This window comes from Oryctolagus cuniculus, chromosome 1 (assembly GCF_051225735.1).
Source record: "Oryctolagus cuniculus isolate XC-2025 breed Fujian yellow rabbit chromosome 1, ASM5122573v1, whole genome shotgun sequence".
In the NCBI taxonomy this organism is placed as follows: Eukaryota; Metazoa; Chordata; class Mammalia; order Lagomorpha; family Leporidae; genus Oryctolagus; species Oryctolagus cuniculus.
Genome location: NC_142867.1, coordinates 169631253 through 169650542, shown reverse-complemented (window position 1 = coordinate 169650542; position 19290 = coordinate 169631253). Strand labels below are relative to the sequence as shown.

At 43.5% G+C, this 19290-nt stretch overlaps 1 protein-coding gene across 12 annotated transcripts in view; it reads right to left on the bottom strand.

The window, feature by feature from the left end:
- The window catches only part of KDM4C (lysine demethylase 4C), a 351443-nt gene that overhangs the window by 317862 nt on the left and 14291 nt on the right, over window positions 1-19290 (bottom strand). For 9 of the 12 annotated variants that reach the window (XR_016210339.1, XR_016210337.1, XR_016210340.1 and 6 more), the window contains exon 2: window positions 2534-2692. The exons of the other annotated variants lie outside the window; for them this stretch is intronic. Coding sequence is in view for 3 of the 9 variants with exons in the window: in XM_051858176.3 (XP_051714136.2) it covers window positions 2534-2677 (144 nt within the window). In the remaining 6 variants the exon portion in view is untranslated. The remainder of the gene's footprint in view (window positions 1-2533; window positions 2693-19290) is intronic. 12 annotated transcript variants of the gene reach the window in all.

Genomic DNA, 19290 nt, shown 5'->3' with positions numbered 1-19290 from the left:
TCAGTGGTTCTCTTTGACCTTGGAATAAAACCTCCAAAGCTCTGCACTGGCCACACAAGCCTGATACCACCTAACCCCTTCCTTGCCTTACTTGCAACTCTCTTCCCCCTGCTCACTATGCCCCAACTCCTCTAACCACTTTCCTATTCCTCCCCAGACATTAACTTTAGAAGTGAGCCTCCAGGACTCTAAACTTGGCCTCTTTCAGTACCCACACCTTTAAAAGGCTTGCTTCATTTTAGTTTTTGGGCTCTCCTAAAATGCCGTGATCTCCTCACCCTAAGATACTACCGCTAGAACATCAGTTCTGTGGAGGCAGGAATTTTGTCTGTCCTGTCCCTGTGGGAAGCAGGGCCCGGCTCCCACAACATGGCGCTGAGAGGGGGTAAACAAATTTTACACAGCAGCTTCCGCTGCTTCATCAGTTTGACTAATGAGCTGCAAGAGCTGACCCAACCTCTGATTGGAGGAAAGCAGCGTGCTCAGCACGCGGGCAGCAGAGCACGGATTGGTGGGAGAGGACTATAAAGGCGAGATAGAAGCAGTGCGAGGGAATTCACTTATAACCCCGCGAGGCTCCGCAGACATCTCACACCACGCGTGGAAAGAATAACAAGAATGCAGACACACACCAAGTGGAATGCGGTTAGAATGTGGTTAGCACAGGAGCAAACTTGAGCGCACAACGCAGAGTCATTCGCTTAAACAACAGCGTTCCGTCCGGTGTCGTTCTCCCGCGAGCCCGCGGAGGAGCGACATGTCCCCACTACAGCCACATGTACACACCCATAGCACTTGGTATGGTGTCTGGTATAAGGCAGGCATTCCCTACACTTCATGAGCAAATAACTGAAAAGAAATTAGATAAATCAACAGTGCTGGAGCACATGGCAGGGAATGAGATATGACTGCTAAATGGGTAAGAGTATCTACTGGGAGTGATGAATTTCAATAGAATGGTGACGGTTACACAACATTTTGAATTAACTAGAAATCACTGAATTGCACAATTTAAATAAGCTTATTATATGATATGTGAATTATATCTTTAAAAACCTGTTATATTTTAAAAAGGAAATGAAAAACAAAGGAGACTAGAAAATTAAAAGAAGGGAGAGAGGAAGGGAAGCTGTGGTTAAACTTCAGGCAAATAACTGTCCTCTATGAACAAATAATGAAAACTATGGCCTTTCTTCTTGGAGCCAGCACAGTGGTGTAGTGCATAAAGCTGCCGCCTGCAGTGTTGGCATCCCACATGGGCGCCAGTTCACATCCTGGCTGCTCCACTTCCAATCCAGCTCTCTGCTATGGCCTGGGAAAGCAGTAGAAGATGGCCCAAGTCCTTGGGCCCCTGTATACACGTGAGAGACCCAGAAGAAGCTCCTGGCTCCTGGCTTCAGATCAGCGCAGCTCTAGCCATTGCGGCCAGCTGGGGAGTGAGTGAACCAGCAGATGGAAGACCTTTCTTTCTCTCTCTCTCTCTCTCTCTCTAAGTAACTCTGACTTTCAAACAAATAAATAAATCTTAAAAAAAAAAAAAAAACAACTATGAATACTCTCAAAACTCTGAAATCCACACATGGATCGGATCCCTTTGGTTTCTATGAGTTATTAGTGGTTTATTTTTGTCTTAAAAGAAAAAAAAGTTTTAGAACACAATTAATACATAGTTAAAAGAAAAATAATTATCTTTGAAGACATGAATTGCTACACACCAATTAACAAGAACAAAGATACTGCAAATATCTTCCTTTGAAAAAAACAATGCCCCCCCACTCCAAATTGCAGTAGGTTAATCCTCCAGTTGTGGGGAGCTAGCATCCCATATGGTCGCTGGTCCTATTCCCAGCTGCTCCTCTTCCAATCCAGCTCTCTCCTGTGGCCTGGCCTGGGAAAGCAGGATGGCCCAAGTGCTTGGGCCCTGCACCCGCATGGGAGACCCAGAAGAAGCTCCTGGATCCTGGTTTCAGATCTGCGCAGCTTTGGCCGTTGCAGCCATTTGGGGAGTGAATCAACAAAAGGAACACCTTTCTCTCTGTTTTCCTCTCACTGTCTGTAACTCTACCGCTCAAATGAATAAATAAAATCTTTAAAAAAAAAAAAAAAGGAAAGCCGGCGCCGTGGCTCAATAGGCTAATCCTCCACCTTGCGGCGCCGGCACACCGGGTTCTAGTCCCGGTTAGGGCGCCGGATTCTGTCCCGGTTGTCCCTCTTCCAGGCCAGCTCTCTGCTATGGCCAGGGAGTGCAGTGGAGGATGGCCCAGGTGCTTGGGCCCTGCACCCCATGGGAGACCAGGAAAAGCACCTGGATCCTGGCTCCTGCCATCGGATCAGCGCGGTGCGCCGGCTGCAGCGGCGGCCATTGGAGGGTGAACCAACGGCAAAAAGGAAGACCTTTCTCTCTCTGTCTCTCTCTCTCACTGTCCACTCTGCCTGTCCAAAAAAAAAAAAAAAAAAAGAATGTCCTGTGTTACAAAGACTGAGTATAATTTAAACACCCCAAGTGATTGCTTTCTGTTTCAAGGATAATCACCTTTGCAAGCCCCGCTCGATGTGCTCCTTTGGACTCCATGTATGCGAGGTATTTGTTGAACTCCCGAAACTCTGCCATGGAAGGTCTGAAGACCATTATCTTACAGCTGGGGTTCAGAGGACTCTCCGCCTCAGCCACCTCCATGATGGCTGGGGCAATCTGCAGATAAGACAACATGGTCATCAGGATTCAAGGTCAGCAGTTATTTCTCCCAAACAGCCTGTGAGCCTCCCATCAGGAACTTTTCTCCGAGTTACTTACCATTGCTTTTCACAACCCCTCATCTCTCCCAGGAGCCTGAAAAACCAACCACCTCTAGACTCTCCTCCTGTCAAGCTCCTATTCCTGGCACAAAAAAAAATCGCTGACCTGGCTATACTGTTACCTCCTAAAAATCCTTCAAAGTAAATGGAAATTTGCAAGCTTACAAAATATGTTGCTTTAGTCTAGCAGTTCTGAAACAGATTCTCTCTCAATCACACGTACACCTGTACAAAGGCCTAATCTAGGCTAAGAAGAAGGTGTTCAACATCATTGGCATAGAATGTACTCAAGGTGTGCTTCCAGCTTGTCACAACATGGTTTCCTATCACAGCCTACAGACCATCCTTTCAGCAAAGCCTCCAAGCACTGGGCTCATGTACTGGAGACACAGAAAGACACTATCCAAGTTCATATCTAGAAACTGAATAGACTTCAACACAAAAATAAACACAGGAAGGAGTAATTCCATCTGGTTAATCAGAAATCATTTTCCCAGAAAGAGGCAGAGGTAAGACTTGCAAGAAGGTAGAGCAGTTGGCCACAAGTAAGAAAGAGCATTTCAAGCATTGGAAACATTTGAAAATATTGTCGAAATGGTGAGGAGTTTAATGTGTCTGGAGCTTAGAAAGCAAAGATTACAGGAGATCAAAGTAGAAAAGTAGGCAGTAATATTTTTCTTTGAAAACATGGACCTAATCTTGCTGCCACTAAGCAAGATGATTCTTCAACAACCATTCATTGAGCAGCTAACATATACTGGGCATAGGGAATACAGCTCAGACAAAATCCTCCTGGAATAAAGTTTTCTTTTCACAATTTTTCCAAAAAATGAATCCACAGGAAAGAAAGAAAAACTAGGATGTAAAGGATGAGGTGAATAAAAGGGAGAAACATGTTATAGGATAAAATATTAAAACAAGGCAGGGCCAAAAACAAAACAACAATACCAAAAAAGACCTATGCTAGAGATAGTGGTGTGATAATCACTTATTAAAAGAAAGTTTAAAAGAGCATCTGTCTCCTAATGTACATGTAAGGAGCTATGAAGAACACAAAAATCAAAGACTGCAACATTTTATGAATTTATAAACCAAAGGGGAAAATAGTCCCCACTTACCTTCACACAAATACAGATGTACACACCGAACTCCACAACCTGCCAGATAAATTCTCATTCTACACAGTACATAAATAGTCCTTTAGAGGCAGCCACATCTGATACTGGAGTAACTATTGTGGCCTCACACATTATTGCCTGCACTATGTAGCTATCCCTTGGTATCCTTGGGGGATTGGTTCCAGGACCCCTGAGGTTACCACAATCTGCAACCCAAACTTGCAAATAACCTACACCTCTCCTCCCATAAACTTCAAATCACACCATCTCTCAACTACTTATAATACCTAATACCACACAGATACTATGTAAATACCTGTACTGTATTATTTGGGGAATAATGGCAAGAAAAAAGTCTGTAAAGTTCAGTACACTATAGTTTTGTTTTGTTTTTCAAATATTCTTAGTCCATGGTTGGCTGAATCCACTGATGCAGCAGAAGCCACAGACACGGAAGGCAGCTAGAGTCTTTGGTGCTTCTCAAAAAACAATGAAGCTCTTTGCGGCAGTCTTTGCCTGCTTCCTCACCTGGCAAATTCCTGCCTACCCTTCAGATTCTGACCCTCTGGCAGGAGCCTGGGTGAGCCATCCCTGTGTTCCCACTTTCCTCTCTGCATTCTTCATTACAGCATGTTCCCATCTTAACAAGTGACACTTCCAACCACCCACTGATCAGCTCCTCTCAAGGGAAAGGCAAGCTCACAGTCTAAGTACTGGGATACAGTCTGGCTGACAGCATGGCTCTGCAATAATTATTTGCCAGCTGAATAAAAGAAAACTTCCCAAATGTTAAAGCATTTACATGAAATAACATCAAATTCAGAAAAAGGAAAGCAACAGTTGCAAACACAGAAAAAAATTACTTAAAGGGGCAGGCATTATGGCACGGCAGGCTAAGGCACTGCTTGAGGCACTGGCACCCCACATTTGAGTGCCAGTTCAAGGCCCAGCTGTTCCACTTCTGATCCAACTAGCCACTAATGCACCTAGGAAAGCAGCATACATTGGTCCAAGTGCTTGACCCCTGCACCCATGTGGGAGAGACAGATGTAGTTACTTCCTGGCTCCTGGCTTACGCCTTGCTGTTGCAACCATTTGGAGAGTGAACTAGCAGAAGGAAGATATGTTTCTCTCTCTCTCTCTTTCTCTCTTCCCCTCTCTCTGTCACGTTGCCCGTCAAATAAATATATTTTAAGGTTACTTAGAAGCCTCTGTAAACACATTTATTACACCAAAGGCAGTCTTTCTTTTCCTCTGGCCAAAGAATGAGGGTCCCCTGAGTATTTCTCAAAGCAGATCGAGAAGCCACCAAAGAACAAATGGGAAATTCAGCCAATCAATTAAGAAAGTTATTGAATGCATAACTGCTGGGCAGGCATTCCCTAGGAATGAAACAAAGTCTTAACACTGAGTAGTAAGTGCTGTGAGAAGAAACCATGATAAGGGTTTAGAGTTCAGAGGGGAGGGTTGCTATTTTATGTAGGAAGTCATCTCTGAGCAAGTGAAATTCAGAGAAACAGAAGCCTGAAGGAGGCAACTACTGTTACAGGTATCTGGAAGAAGGTCATTTTAGGTTGAGGCAACAACAAAGAATGAACAGCCTGGGCTCTCCAAGTAATAGCAAGGAAGCAGAGCTGCCATTGTGGCACAGCGAGTTAAGCCACCACTTGCAACACAAGCCTCAGCTGTTTTGCTTCTGATTCAGCTTTCTGTTAATGTGTCTGAGAAAGCAGTGAATGATGTCCCTAGTACTTGCATTGCTGCAACCCTGTGGGAGACTCTCTCTCGATCTCGATCTCTCTGGATCTCAATCTCTCTCTCTCTCTTCCCTCCTCCCCACCCCCTCCCTTTTTGCTCTCTCAAATAAATAAATAAATATATTCTTAGGAAGCACGTAAGTGTAGCTGGAACTCAGTAAGCAGAAAATGCTGAGATATGAGACAGGACTAAAGGAGTTTGATGTGTACTCTCAGGGGAGAAGAAATCTTGGGCTTCTTCCCCCTCATCTATTTAGTTCTTTTTTTTTTTTTTTTTGACAGGCAGAGTGGACAGTGAGAGAGACAGAGAGAAAGGTCTTCCTTCGCCACTGGTTCACCCTCCAATGGCCGCTGCGGCCAGCGCGCTACGGCCAGCGCACCACGCTGATCCGATGGCAGGAGCCAGGTCTCCCATGGGGTGCAGGGCCCAAGCACTTGGGCCATCCTCCACTGCACTCCCGGGCCACAGCAGAGAGCTGGCCTGGAAGAGGGGCAACTGGGACAGATTCCGGAGCCCTGACCGGGACTAGCATCCGGTGTGCCGGTGCCGCAAGGCGGAGGATTAGCCTAGTGAGCCACGGCGCCGGCCCTATTTAGTTCTTAGTACTCAAACATCCATTTCCCTTCAAGGAAATGACAATGCTCTCTAAGGGAACTCTTCTGGCAGATACCAGGTTTGAAGCAAAGTGGCTCATACTTTGTAAATCTCAATCTGGCTGCTGCATCAGAAAAAGGGCAAGGGGGCCAGCACTGTGGTGTAGCGACTAAAGCCACCGCCTGCATTGCCGGCATCCCATATGGGCGCAGGTTTGAGACCCAGCTGCTCCACTTCCAATCCAGCTCTCTGCCTGAATAAGTAATGGAAGATGGTCCAAGTCCTTGGGCCCCTGCACCAGCATGGGAAACCTGGAAAAAGCTCCTGGCTCCTGGCTTCAGATCAGCATAGCTCCAGCCGTTGCAGCCACCTAGGGATTGAACCAGCAGATGGAAGACCTCCCTCTCCCTGCCCTCCTCCCCGTAATTCTTTCAAGTAAAATAAATAAATCTTAAAAAAAAAAAAAAAAAAAAAAAAAAAAGGCAAGCACAGAAGCAGGGCGATCAGCAAAGAGGCAATTTATAACAAGCCAGGAAGATCCAATAGCCACTTAGACCAAGAGTGGGCAGTGAGAAGCGGTAAGCCCACAGATATTCTGAACAAAATTTCCTGACAGAAGTGACTAAAACACAAGTCAATATTTCTGGTCTAAGCAACCAAACAATGGCCTGACAAGAAACTGAGGCACAAAGACTTATAACAGGAAGAAAGTGAGTAGCAATTAGAATGGAACCTCAGTCCTCGACCTCGTCTGCTAACTGGCCTGGGAAATTAACTTTACTGCTTCCTAACATCACTACTCCCTTGACTACACAAAAGTTCTACCTACAAATCAAGGGGATATATTAAATACCTCATTAGCCTGGGTTCCAGAGCTTTTTCTTTACCTTTTAAAAAATAAAGAATTTATTTATTTGAAAGGCAGAGTTGAGAGAGAGAAAGCAGCCAGGATTGCAATGCTGACATTCCGGGTGGCAGCTTAACCCATTACACCTCAACGCTGGCCCGGGATTTTAGACCTTTTCCAATTTATAAAATTAACATTGATTACCATTAAATTTAAAATATCTTAAAGTACCTAAAATTTAACTTCAACCACACACCTAGATTTGTGCCAATATGAAGGGGACAAAAAGAAGTCTGTTGTTCAATTTCAATGCTTTATTACTGACTTTGATTATCTTTGGATACTTATAATCATCTTTATTTCATTTTTTGTTTTGTTTATATTCTTTACCCTTAAAAGGTAGTTTATAAATTTTCTGTTCTTTGGGGCTGCATTGTCACATAGCAGGTTAAGCCACCACCTTTGATAACAGCATCCCATATGAGTGCCGGCTGAAAACCTGGTTACTCCACTTCCAATCCAACCCTACTAATGCACCTAGGAAAGCAGCAGAAAATGTCCCAAGTACTTGGGTCCCTTCATTCTTGTCAAAGACCTGGAAGAACTTCTGGGCTCCTCGCTTCAAACTGCAACAGCCCTGGTCATTTTGTTCATTTAGGGAGTGAACCAATAGATGGAAAATCTCTCTCCCTCTTTGTAACTCTGCCCTTCAAATAAAAAAAAAATATATATATATATCTACAAAAAAATGTTTCTGTTCCTTGAGTTCTTTCTAACTCACATTTATAATTATAAAACAGGATCACCCTACTCCAATTAAATTCCCGGACCTCTTCTCTTACCTTTAGTTTTCTGAAGAAGAAATTAAGTTTACAATATTCTTGCGGTAATTTTTTCTAATCAAAGAAAGACTGTTCTATTTTTGCAAAAGCCACCACTATGATTTTCAGGTGATGCAATAATCCTTTTTTTGTAATGTTATTAATACCTCTTCAGAGGCTAAGTCCCTAAAGTAAACTGGCAACAGTATCTCTGATAGTGACTTTGTTATTTTACAGAAACAGAGCTAGCCCTTAATGGTTTTGATACCACCTAAAACAACCATATTTTTAGCAAGTATCCTAAGAATTTTTTTAATGAACTAAGGATCTTTTCCACTAAGTGAAGAAAAAGTCCAGCATTAACTCTCATAGTTCCCTCAAACTTCATTTCTGAACATTTTCACCTTATCATACAGGAAAATCATCTGTTCTATTCTAATGATGATCTACTTTCATTTGGTGATGAAAAAGAAACCAAGGCTGAGGCTTTCCTGACAAAAGTAATGTTCCATCATATATTGTTTTCCTGTGTACAACATATTTCAGACTTATGTTTTCCTATTTAAACGGCTTCTGTGATGGCTCTCATGATGTGAGACTCAGTTTCTTCAACAAAACCTGCCAAAAAACTGATCCGCACTGCTTACTACCTCTGAAGGAAACACTTCAGAGTTAACCAAAAAGCACAGTCCCCTGGGAGATGCAGCACTTACCAGTTTAACAGGCTGTGCATCAGGTTAGAACAAGAAAAGAACTAAGGCATACTTAGCAGCTGTGCTAATGTTAGAAGACTATTCTAGTCCCCTCACAAGGACTCATCCAAACCCTGGAGAGCATACTCTCCAGTCCTCAGCCAGCCCTCCTTTCATAGAGTGAGATTACAAAAAGAAACTGGGCAAACAAAGCTACTCAGTGGTGACACTAGCCTTCTCTACTCCAGTTCCCATGCGCTATCTGTGGCCCTGGCCTTACAGTTCCAACAGTGCAGCTCACGGGGTTTGGTCTCCTGGTGAGCCAAGCAAGCTTCTGCCTTACCACTGCCTTGGTCAAGCATTGTTTTAAGCTGACCTGTATCCCCTAAAAAGACAAGTTGAAACCCCATCTCCAACACTTGTGAATGTGACCTTATTTGGAAATAGGGACTTTGCAGATGTAATCAAGTTAAGATAAGGTTATATTTAATTAGAGTGTCCTAAATCCAATATCCTGGTATTTTGAGAAGAAACGAAACAGACATGGAGGGAAGAACACCACATGAGGATGAAGAGAAAGAGATTGAAGTCATGCAGCTTCAAGCTAAGGAATGCCAAAGATTGCTGGCAAGTACAAGAAGCTAAGGCACCTTCAGAGAGAGCATGGTTCTGCGGACACCTTGCTTCTGGCCTTTTAGCATCCAGAACTATGAAACTACCTTTTTCTTATTTTAAATGATCCAAGCTTGTAGCAGTTTGTTACAGCATCCCTAGCAAACTACACAGGCATCAAGGCCAGACTACAAAGAAAGAAATAGGGGGTCACATCCTCCAATCAAATAACCCCAGCTTTGTCAACAGTGAAGCTCATAATACACTGACCTTCCATCTAACCCCATCTTTTTCAAATGGTCTAGACTTAGAAGTATAAGGGAAGTGAAAGATCACCCCAAAAACTCTACAGTAGACATGAGCACACTTGACCAGGTATAAACCACAGCAGGGACTTAAAAGTTGCCCTTTTCTACCATCCCAGGATGTCACAAGGCTGGGCTCTTAAGAAAGCAACAAAGCACAACAAAACTGTTTGCCTATGGATCATTTTTGTCTGAGCCACGCTTCATTCTTCTCCCAGAGGTCCAGGCATCTTTGCTTTAATCCTTTTGGTCCCTTTCAGATCACCACTCCATCTTGCTCCATGGGCTTGCAGAGACCAGGAGTATACACCCAGGGAGACTGTTCTGAGAACTTAAATGAATCTGTGCCTAAGTTTCCTTTTATTTCAGTTGAGATATTCTAGGCTGGATGCCAGGGGTTTCTAAGGAGAAGTAAACCGGCCGGTGCCGTGGCTCACTAGGCTAATCCTCCGCCTAGCGGCGCCGGCACACCGGGTTCTAGTCCCGGTCGGGGTGCCGGATTCTGTCCCGGTTGCCCCTCTTCCAGGCCAGCCCTCTGCTGTGGCCAGGGAGTGCAGTGGAGGATGGCCCAGGTGCTTGGGCCCTGCACCCCATGGGAGACCAGGAAAAGCACCTGGATCCTGGCTCCTGCCATCGGATCAGCGCGGTGCGCCGGCCGCGGCGGCCATTGGAGGGTGAACCAACGGCAAAGGAAGACCTTTCTCTCTGTCTCTCTCTCTCACTGTCCACTCTGCCTGTCAAAAAAAAAAAAAAAAAACTAAGGAGAAGTAAACCAAGAAACATATAAACCCTCTCCATCCATCTATATTGGACAACTCACCATCTCAATCACATCCCTTTTATACTATCAATAGATGGGAATGAACAGAAGCCATCTTTCTGAGCAAATTGAGCAAAGTTTTCCCTTCTCTTGTTCACCATGGTCCTGGCATGCTTAACAGACACATGGCATTCAGATGTCATTTCTTTGGAATATGAATGACAGCCTAGGGACTGGTGCTGTGGCCCAGTGGATTAACGCCCTGGCCTTAAGTGCCGGCATCCTTTATGGGTGCCGGTTAAAGACCTGGCTGCTCCACTTCCAATCCAGCTCCCTACTATGGCCTGGGAAAGCAGAAGATGGCCCAAGTCCTTGGGCCCCTGCACCCTTGTGGGAGACCTGCAAGAAGCTCCTGACTCCTGGCTTCAGATTGGCCCAGCTCCAGCTGTTGAGGCCAGTTGGGGATTGAACCATCGGATGGAACACTTTCTCTCTCTCTCTCTCTGCCTCTCCTCTCTCTCTCTGAAACTCTGACTTTCAAATAAATAAATAAATCTTTAAAAAAAAAAAAACCTTTGTTAAAAAAAAAAAAAAGAATGACAGCCTAGAACAAGCAGGCAGAACAGAGTGCTGTCAATAGCAAAATTGCTCACATATTCTTGGCTCTAAGTGGCATGACACCCATGACACCTCTTTTCCTGGATCAGACTAGATTCTGTCTTGGACTTCTGTATTCTACTTTTTATATAGGAAAAAGACCAAAACCAATAAAAGTATTACCTACAGGGAAAAGAAGAATGATATAAAAGAAGCAAAGTTTCTGTAAATGTAGCTCTACAAATACTTTTAACTCTGGAATCACACAATCAATTTACATAATTTCAGTGTCCAGCACAGTGGCACAATGGGTTAAGCCACTTATCTGCAGCGCTGGCATCGGTTGAAGTCCTGGCTGTTCCACTTCCCATCCAACTCCCTAATAATGCACCTGGGAAAGTAGCAGAAGATGGCCCAAGTCCTTGGGCTCCTGCACCCACCTGGGAGTCCTGGATGAAGCTTCTGGCTCCTGGCTTCAGCCACTTGGGGAGGGAACCAGGGGATGGAAGACTTCTCTTTATCTCTCCCTCCCTCCTCTCTTTGTAACTCTTTCAAATAAATAAATCTTTTTCTAAATTTATATTTTAAAATGCCCTAAAAATTTTTTTAAAAATTAATCTATTAAAAGTCAGTGTTAGGGGTAGGCATTTGGCACAGAGATTAAGATGCCCACATCCCATGTTGGAACCTCTGGGTTTGAGACAGCCTCACTTCCAATCCAGCCACACAGGAGATTCAGAATGAATGAGTTAAAGCTCCTGGCTTTGACCTGGCCCAGCCCTAGCTGTTGCAGGCATTTAGGAATGGAAGATTCTCTCTCCCTTTCATACTTTAAAAAAAAAAAAAAATTTAAGTCAGTGGCATAAGCAAACAAGACAAATGACATACAAAACTATTATACCGGCCGGCGCCGCGGCTCACTAGGCTAATCCTCCGCCTAGCGGCGCCGGCACACCGGGTTCTAGTCCCGGTCGGGGCGCCAGATTCTGTCCCGGTTGCCCCTCTTCCAGGCCAGCTCTCTGCTGTGGCCAGGGAGTGCAGTGGAGGATGGCCCAGGTGCTTGGGCCCTGCACCCCATGGGGGACCAGGAAAAGCACCTGGCTCCTGGCTCCTGTCATCGGATCGGCGCGGTGCGCCGGCCCCAGCGCGCCGGCCGCGCCGGCCATTGGAGGGTGAACCAACAGCAAAGGAAGACCTTTCTCTCTCTCTCACTGTCCACTCTGCCTGTCAAAAAAAAAAAAAAAACTATTATACCAGCGCTGGCACTGTAGGGCAGCAGGTAAAGCCACTGTCTGCAGTGCCGGCATCCCATATGGGCACTGGTTCAAGTCTTGGCTGCTTCTCTTCCGATCCAGCTCTCTGCTATGGCCTGGGAAAGCAGTGGAAGATGGCCCAAGTCCTTGGGCCCCTGCACTGGCATGGGAGACCCGGAAGAAGCTCCTAGTTTCTGGCTTCGGATCAGTGCAGCTTTGGCCGTAGTGACCATCTGGGGAGTGAACCAGCAGATGGGAGACCTCTCTCTCTCTCTCTCTGCCTCTCCTCTCTCTGTGTAACTCTGACTTTCAAATAAATAAATAAATCTTAAAAAAAAAAAAAAACCTATTATACCACAATGGAAATTGAATTAATTTGTGAATTTCTTTCAAATTATGATTGTCTCATTTAAGAGGTAGGAACAGGGAGGGCTGGCACAGTGAGACAAATCACCATGTTCCTAAAGTTGTAATTATGAAATCTATGAAGTTTATATTCCTTAAATAAAACGCTTCGGCGGGGGGGGACCAGGAATAGACCATAGAGCCAGACAGCACTGGATTCTAATCCTTCCCACATGCCTCTCCTATACATAGCTGACCTCAGAAGAATTATTTATCTAGGCCTCTGTTTCTCCATCAGCGAATCTGGGGTAATAATACCTATCCAACTACATTATGATTGGTACTCAATAAGTTGTGAAATGTAAAAATTTCATACTTTGCCAGGCTATAATTTTGTACCTCATACTGGCTTTAAAAAAAAAAGAGATTCTAATTAAATCTCTTCTATTAGCTTATTCCCCATTGCCTACAGATGCTCATATCTGTCCCATATAACTTTTTAAGATTTTTTATTTATTTGAAAGTCAGAGTTACAAAGAAGGAGAGACAAAGAGAGAGAGAGTGATTTTTCCATCCACTGGTTCACTCTCCAAACAGCTTCAACAGTAGAAGCTGTGTCAGGTTGAAGCCAGGAGCCCGGAGATTCTTCCAGGTATGTCACAAGGGTATAGGGGCCCAAGAACTTGGACCATCTTCCACTGCTTGCCCAGGTGCATTAGCAGGGAATTGGATTGGAAGTGCAGCAACAGGGTCTCAAATGGGCACCCATATTAGATGCCAGCATCACAAGCAGAGGCTTAACCTGCTATGCACAAGGCTGGTTGCTCTTCCAAATAATTTTTAAAGGCTCCCTGTACACCATATCCCCTCCTACATTCACCTGTATGCATTATAATGGGTTTCCCTTTATTACTGTGAATAAATATACTCTACTATAGAACCAACCTGTACCACTGGAAGGCATCCCCAGATCAAACACAGTGCAGAACTCTATGTGCTAATATTAAAGACTTCATATCCTATCTTCAAAAGAAAGGTCACTTTCTTTATTCACATTATCATAGTCTGATGCTAGTACTAAGGTTTGCTAGACTGAAAAAATGAGTTGGGGGGTATTTTTGATCAGGGCAAACTTCTAGTTTGTGAGGGCTGAAATCAAATACTATCTGAATATTCTGTAGAACTAGCCTGCAAAACCATCTCAGTCTAGTATGTTATTTATAGGAAGACAAATAATACACAATCAATTCCCTTAAATGGTATATTTCTTCTACTTTTTGAATTTGTATTAGAACTTACATTTTTCAGAGCCAGCACTGTGGCTCATTGAGTTAAAGCCCTGGCCTGCAGCACTGGCATCCCATATAGGTGCTGGTTCAAGTCCTGGCTGCTCCACTTCCAATCCAGCTCCCTGCTAATGCACCTGGGAAAGCAGCAGAGGATGGTCCAAGTCCTTGGGCCCCTATGGCCACGTGGGAGACCTGGAAGAAACTCCTGGCTCCTGGCTTCAGCATGGCCCAGCTTGGTCACTGAGGCCATTTGGGGAATGAACCAGCGGATGTCAACCCGTTCTCTCTGTCTCTATCTCTCTCTCTAACTCTGCCTTTCAAATAAAATAAATCTTAAAAAAAAAATAACATTTTTCTGGAATATTGCCCATTTTAACATACTGGCATAAGTTTTCCATGTTCTCATCTATAATTCAATATTCTTTTCATTTCTAATGTTTCTATCCAGATACTTATTTTTATTTATTTATTTACTTATTTGAAAGAGTCACAGAGAGAGAGGAGAGGCGGGGGGAGGGGGAGTGTGCCCTGCATCTGCTGGTTCACTCCTCAATTGGCCGCAACAGTCAGAGCTGCACAGATCCAAAGCTAGGAGCCAGGAGCTTCTTCTGGGCCTCCCCGACGGGTGTAGAAGCCCAAGGACCTGGGCCATCTTCCATTGCTTTCCCCCGCCATATCAGAGAGCTGAATAGGTAGTGGAGTAGCCGGGACTAGAACTGGCTCCCATATGGGATGCCAGCACTGCACGCGGCGGCTTTACCCGCTACGCCACAGCACCGGCACACAGATACCTATTTTTCTAAAGTAAGGATCCATAACTCCCATCACACTCTCAAAAATACATCATGAATCACCCAAAAAAGTATTGAGAATCATGGAACTAGATCACAGCCGCAGACCTGGACTGACATGGCTCCATCAGCACCCTGAGGTGTGACTTCATCTAAGGTACTTCTTCCTTCTTAAGTCTTAGTAACAATTAAACTTAGGGAATTAAAAAAGTGACTGAAAAAATGAGTTGGGGGTATTTTTTTTATTTTTTATTTTTATTTTTTTGACAGGCAGAGTGAACAGTGAGAGAGAGGGACAGAGAGAAAGGTCTTCCTTTTGTCGTTGGTTCACCCTCCAATGGCCGCCGCACCGCGCTGATCCAATGGCAGGAGCCAGGTGCTTCTCCTGGTCTCCCATGGGGTGCAGGGCCCAAGCACTTGGGCCATCCTCCACTGCACTTCCGGGCCACAGCAGAGAGCTGGCCTGGAAGAGGGGCAACCGGGACGGAATCCGGCGCCCCAACCAGGACTAGAACCCGGTGTGCTGGTGCCGCAAGGCGGAGGATTAGCCTAGTGAGCCTCGGCGCCAGCTGGGGGGTATTTTTGATCAGGTCAAACTTCTAGTTTGTGAGGGTTGAAATCAAATACTATCTGAATATTCTGTAGAACTAGCCTGCAAAACCATCTCAGTCTAGTATGTTATTTATAGGAAGACAAATAATACACAATCAATTTCCTTAAATGGTATATTTCAGTGTCTCATTTTTCATAGTTTCCTTCATCTTTGATTCTTAGAAAACGCCCTTTTTTCTTTGCTAGTATTTTTGGACAGAAATAGCTGATAAATCATTTTATTTAATAATTTTTATTTTGGAAAAATTTTAAAAATTGGCAAAGCTTCATCAGTCCAACAAATTTTTTCAGATCTAAAAGTCTGAGAACCAGTGAATTAAATGATCTCCAAGGCCCTCCATGGCCCCAACATTAAGAAACAGAGGAAGAGAGAGAGAGGACAGGGGATGGAAGCCACGGATAACTTAGTCAAATAATAAATAACAAAGTCAAATTCAAATCTCACAAATTCAAACCTTTATTTTATCAATAGCCTCCTGGCTTTCCTGCTTTTAACTCCACAAGGTCCCTAATCTTCACCTAGAGAGAGATTAGTCTTCCAAATGTAACATTCCTAGCAAGCCATTCTCTAAGTGTAAAATAGCCTGCAACTGCAAACCACATTATCTTCAAATTCTTCAGTTTGATAGTCAAAATAACTGCTCTCATCATTTTTCTCCAATGCACACAGGTTCTCAGGCCTTTCTAATTATTCCTCCAAAATAATTCATTCATTCAGGTGACAATTTTGTGTTTCTACAGTTAAAGACAAAGATTTATCAAAGAACCTGCCAAATAAAATTAGTGAAAAGACGCAGAGGCAAAAAGAGAAAATTTTCTTAGATAGGTAAAGATAAGAAAATATTCTCAGAAATGTAAAACAAAGCCATTGACTGTTCCAACAGCTACATTCAAAATAGAAAAGACCCAGTGAAGTAGGTCACAATGTCATCCTAAGACTCCACCCATCAATCCCTATGAGAAGTGTGCAGCTGAAGCAGAAGCAAGAATCTTTGCGTCACTAACAGCTGAGGCAGCTAACATTTAAACATTTAATATGAACATCAAGAGATGAAACTTACTAAAGATCACATAGCCTTGAAAAGATAAAGTCTGGGGATTCTTAAGGTTTTGCTACAGAGAACTAAAAGAGCAGGGAGGTAGAAGGAAGACTTGGATGCTTAAAGTCAGCTTCCACTCTGCTCTGGATGAAAAAGATCAAAGTAAAAAGAATTCCTCCCAGGACAGCTCCCTAGGTTAAAGACAGAAGGAAATCAACAAGGGAATAAAGATTAAACAACTGACCAGAGTCCTTCCTCTTAGCCAGAAGGATGAGGGATGCAAGCAGAGTTTCAAATGAATGTAAGATAAACTTCAGGGTCAGATTTAAGGAACAAATACAAATGCTAGAGGAGTTCTTGGGAAAGATCACAGATGAACACTGCGGGAGAAGGCTTACAAAAGAGTTTGAGATGAGCCTTAAAGATAAATGGGATTTGAACAAAAAAAAACAGTGAGTCATCAGGGCTGGCACTGTGGCACAGTGGGTTAGCCATGCTAGCATCCCATATGAGTGCCAGTTCAAGTAATGGCTGCTCCACTTCCCATCCAGCTCCCTGCTACTGCATCTGGAAAAGCAGTGAAAGATGGCCCAAGTACTTGGGCTACTGACATCCTCGTGGGAGACCCAGATGAAGCCCTAGACTCCTGGTTTCACTGGGTGTTGCGGCCATTTGTGGAATGAGCCAGCAAATGGAAGAGATCTCTCTGTTTGCTCTCTCTCGCTCTCTCTAAATCTGCCTTCCAAATAACCTCTTTTTAAAAAACGAGTTGTCCTTCTCTGAGGGCTAGGGAGCACACAAAAATAATTTTCAATTGCCCATGCCTCAAGGGCAACAGTTTTCAATGAGGGGTGATTATGTCCCCTTGCAGACATTGGCAATGTCTGGAGAGATTTATTTTGCAACAACAGGAGCAGTGCTAGTGCCAGCTAATGAGTAGAGGCCAAATATACTACTAACATCTGACAACAAAAGGAAAGTGCAGACAATAAAGAATTATCAAGCACCAAAATGCCCTCTATGGCCTAGAGGAACTCTACATTTAGTCAACAATGTTCCCAGCAGTATTTTGAACAGCTAAAAACTGAAAACAACTTATATGTCAATCTACAGAAGAATCAATACACCAAAATATATTTACCCAATGAAATTATATATCACTGAAAATTAACAAATCATATCATTACTAGAAATACAGATAAATCTCAGAAAGTCTAGGGCAATACAAAACATATCCATTTTCACATCTAAAAACGTTCAATCTATTCAAGGAAAAGTACATGCAAAATAAATTAATTTTTTAATATTTATTTATTTGCTTGAAAGGGAGAGTCAGAGTCAGAGAGAGAGAGAGAGAGATCTTCCATCTGCTTTCACTCCCCAAATGGCTCCAACTGCTGGAGCTGTGCTGATCTGAAGCCAGGATCCAGGAGCTCCTTCTGGGCCTCCCACGCGGGTGCTAGGGCCTAAGCACTAGGACCATCCTCTACTGCTTTCCCAGGCCAGAGCAAAGAGTTGGATTGGAAGTGGAGCAGCAGGGACTCAGTGGCGTCATATGGGATGCCAGCACTGCAGGTGGCAGCTTTACCCACTATGCCACAGCACTGGCCCCCCTCCAATTGTTTTTTAATATTTATTTTCACCTACTTGAAAGGCGGAATGACAGAGACAGAAAGAAACAGAAATCTTCCATTCACCAGTTCACTCCTTCAAAGGCCCTCAATCAGCTAACACTGGACCAGGACAACCCCCAAAAAGCCCAGAATTCCATGTGGGTAGCAGGGAATCAAGCATTGAGCACCATCTGGTGCCTCCCAGGATGCATTAACAGGAAACTTAATCTGAAGCAGAGTAGCCAGGACTTGAACCAGTTCTACAATATGGGATGTAGGTGTCGCAAACAGCAGCATTGGACCACAATGCCTACCCCAAATTCATTTTTTTAAAGCAAGGAAATAACACAACAATCTGGACAGCCAAACAGGCAAGATGGATGAGACAGAAAAGCAACACAGGAACAGGCATTTAGCCTGCCAGTTAAGATGTTAATTGGGATATCTACATACACGTTCCCATGTTCCCTATCAGAGGCCTGGGTTCAAGTCCCAGCTCCACTATTGCAGCTTCCAGCTAACAAGCAGCCAGGAGGCAGCAAGTCACCTCCTTGAGGCCCTGCCACCCACATGGAACACCTAGATTGCTTTCCCATCTCCCAACTTTGGCTCTGGCCCAGCCTCAACTGTTGCTGGCATTTGGAGAGTGAACCAACAGAGGAAAGCTCACTTTCTGTCTCTGTTTTTCCACCTGTTGACTGTTCTCTCTCTTTTGCATGCCTCAAGCATTACGTAGAATCTTTAAGATAAAATAACCAATAAAAATGATATATTTGAAAAAAATACCTTAAATTATACCAAGATTTTTTCTTAAACTATCCTGAGACCACTTAAGATAAAGAATCCTGTATGCCAATCACCTTTTTTGTCAATTCTATATTTTCACATATTAAATTCATCTAAAGCAAGACAAATGTGCATGTTCCATGAATACCAACATTGGACTATAAAATATGTTTTTGCATTGTATTTTACGATACTATTTTAATTAAAACATCTAGGGTTAGGTTATGCCTTTGTAATGAAACCCTTAAAATGGAAATAATTTGCCTCGGTCTACTTCCCTTAATCTTACTCTAACATACAATCAATACAACAACTATAAATACTTACAAATTTACAGAATGAATGGGTAATCAAGTGAGGCTCCTCCAGTAAAGTACCTTTAACTTTTAAATAATCAGGAATTACAATATCAACAATGGCATTAACAATTAAAAGGTAACCTGTGGTAGGAAATCATTTGTACACTGACTTCAAAAATAATCTTTACATATGATCCATGTACCTTACCAACATCTTTTGGTCTAGTATGAAATCTTGACATACATGTATGATTAACATCAGAGGGGAAGAAAATTTACAAACACCACTTCTAAAGAAATGTGTCAGCCTAGGAAGTGGTTTGTAACAGTTCATAAAAAACAATTTCTCTCATGCCAATCCA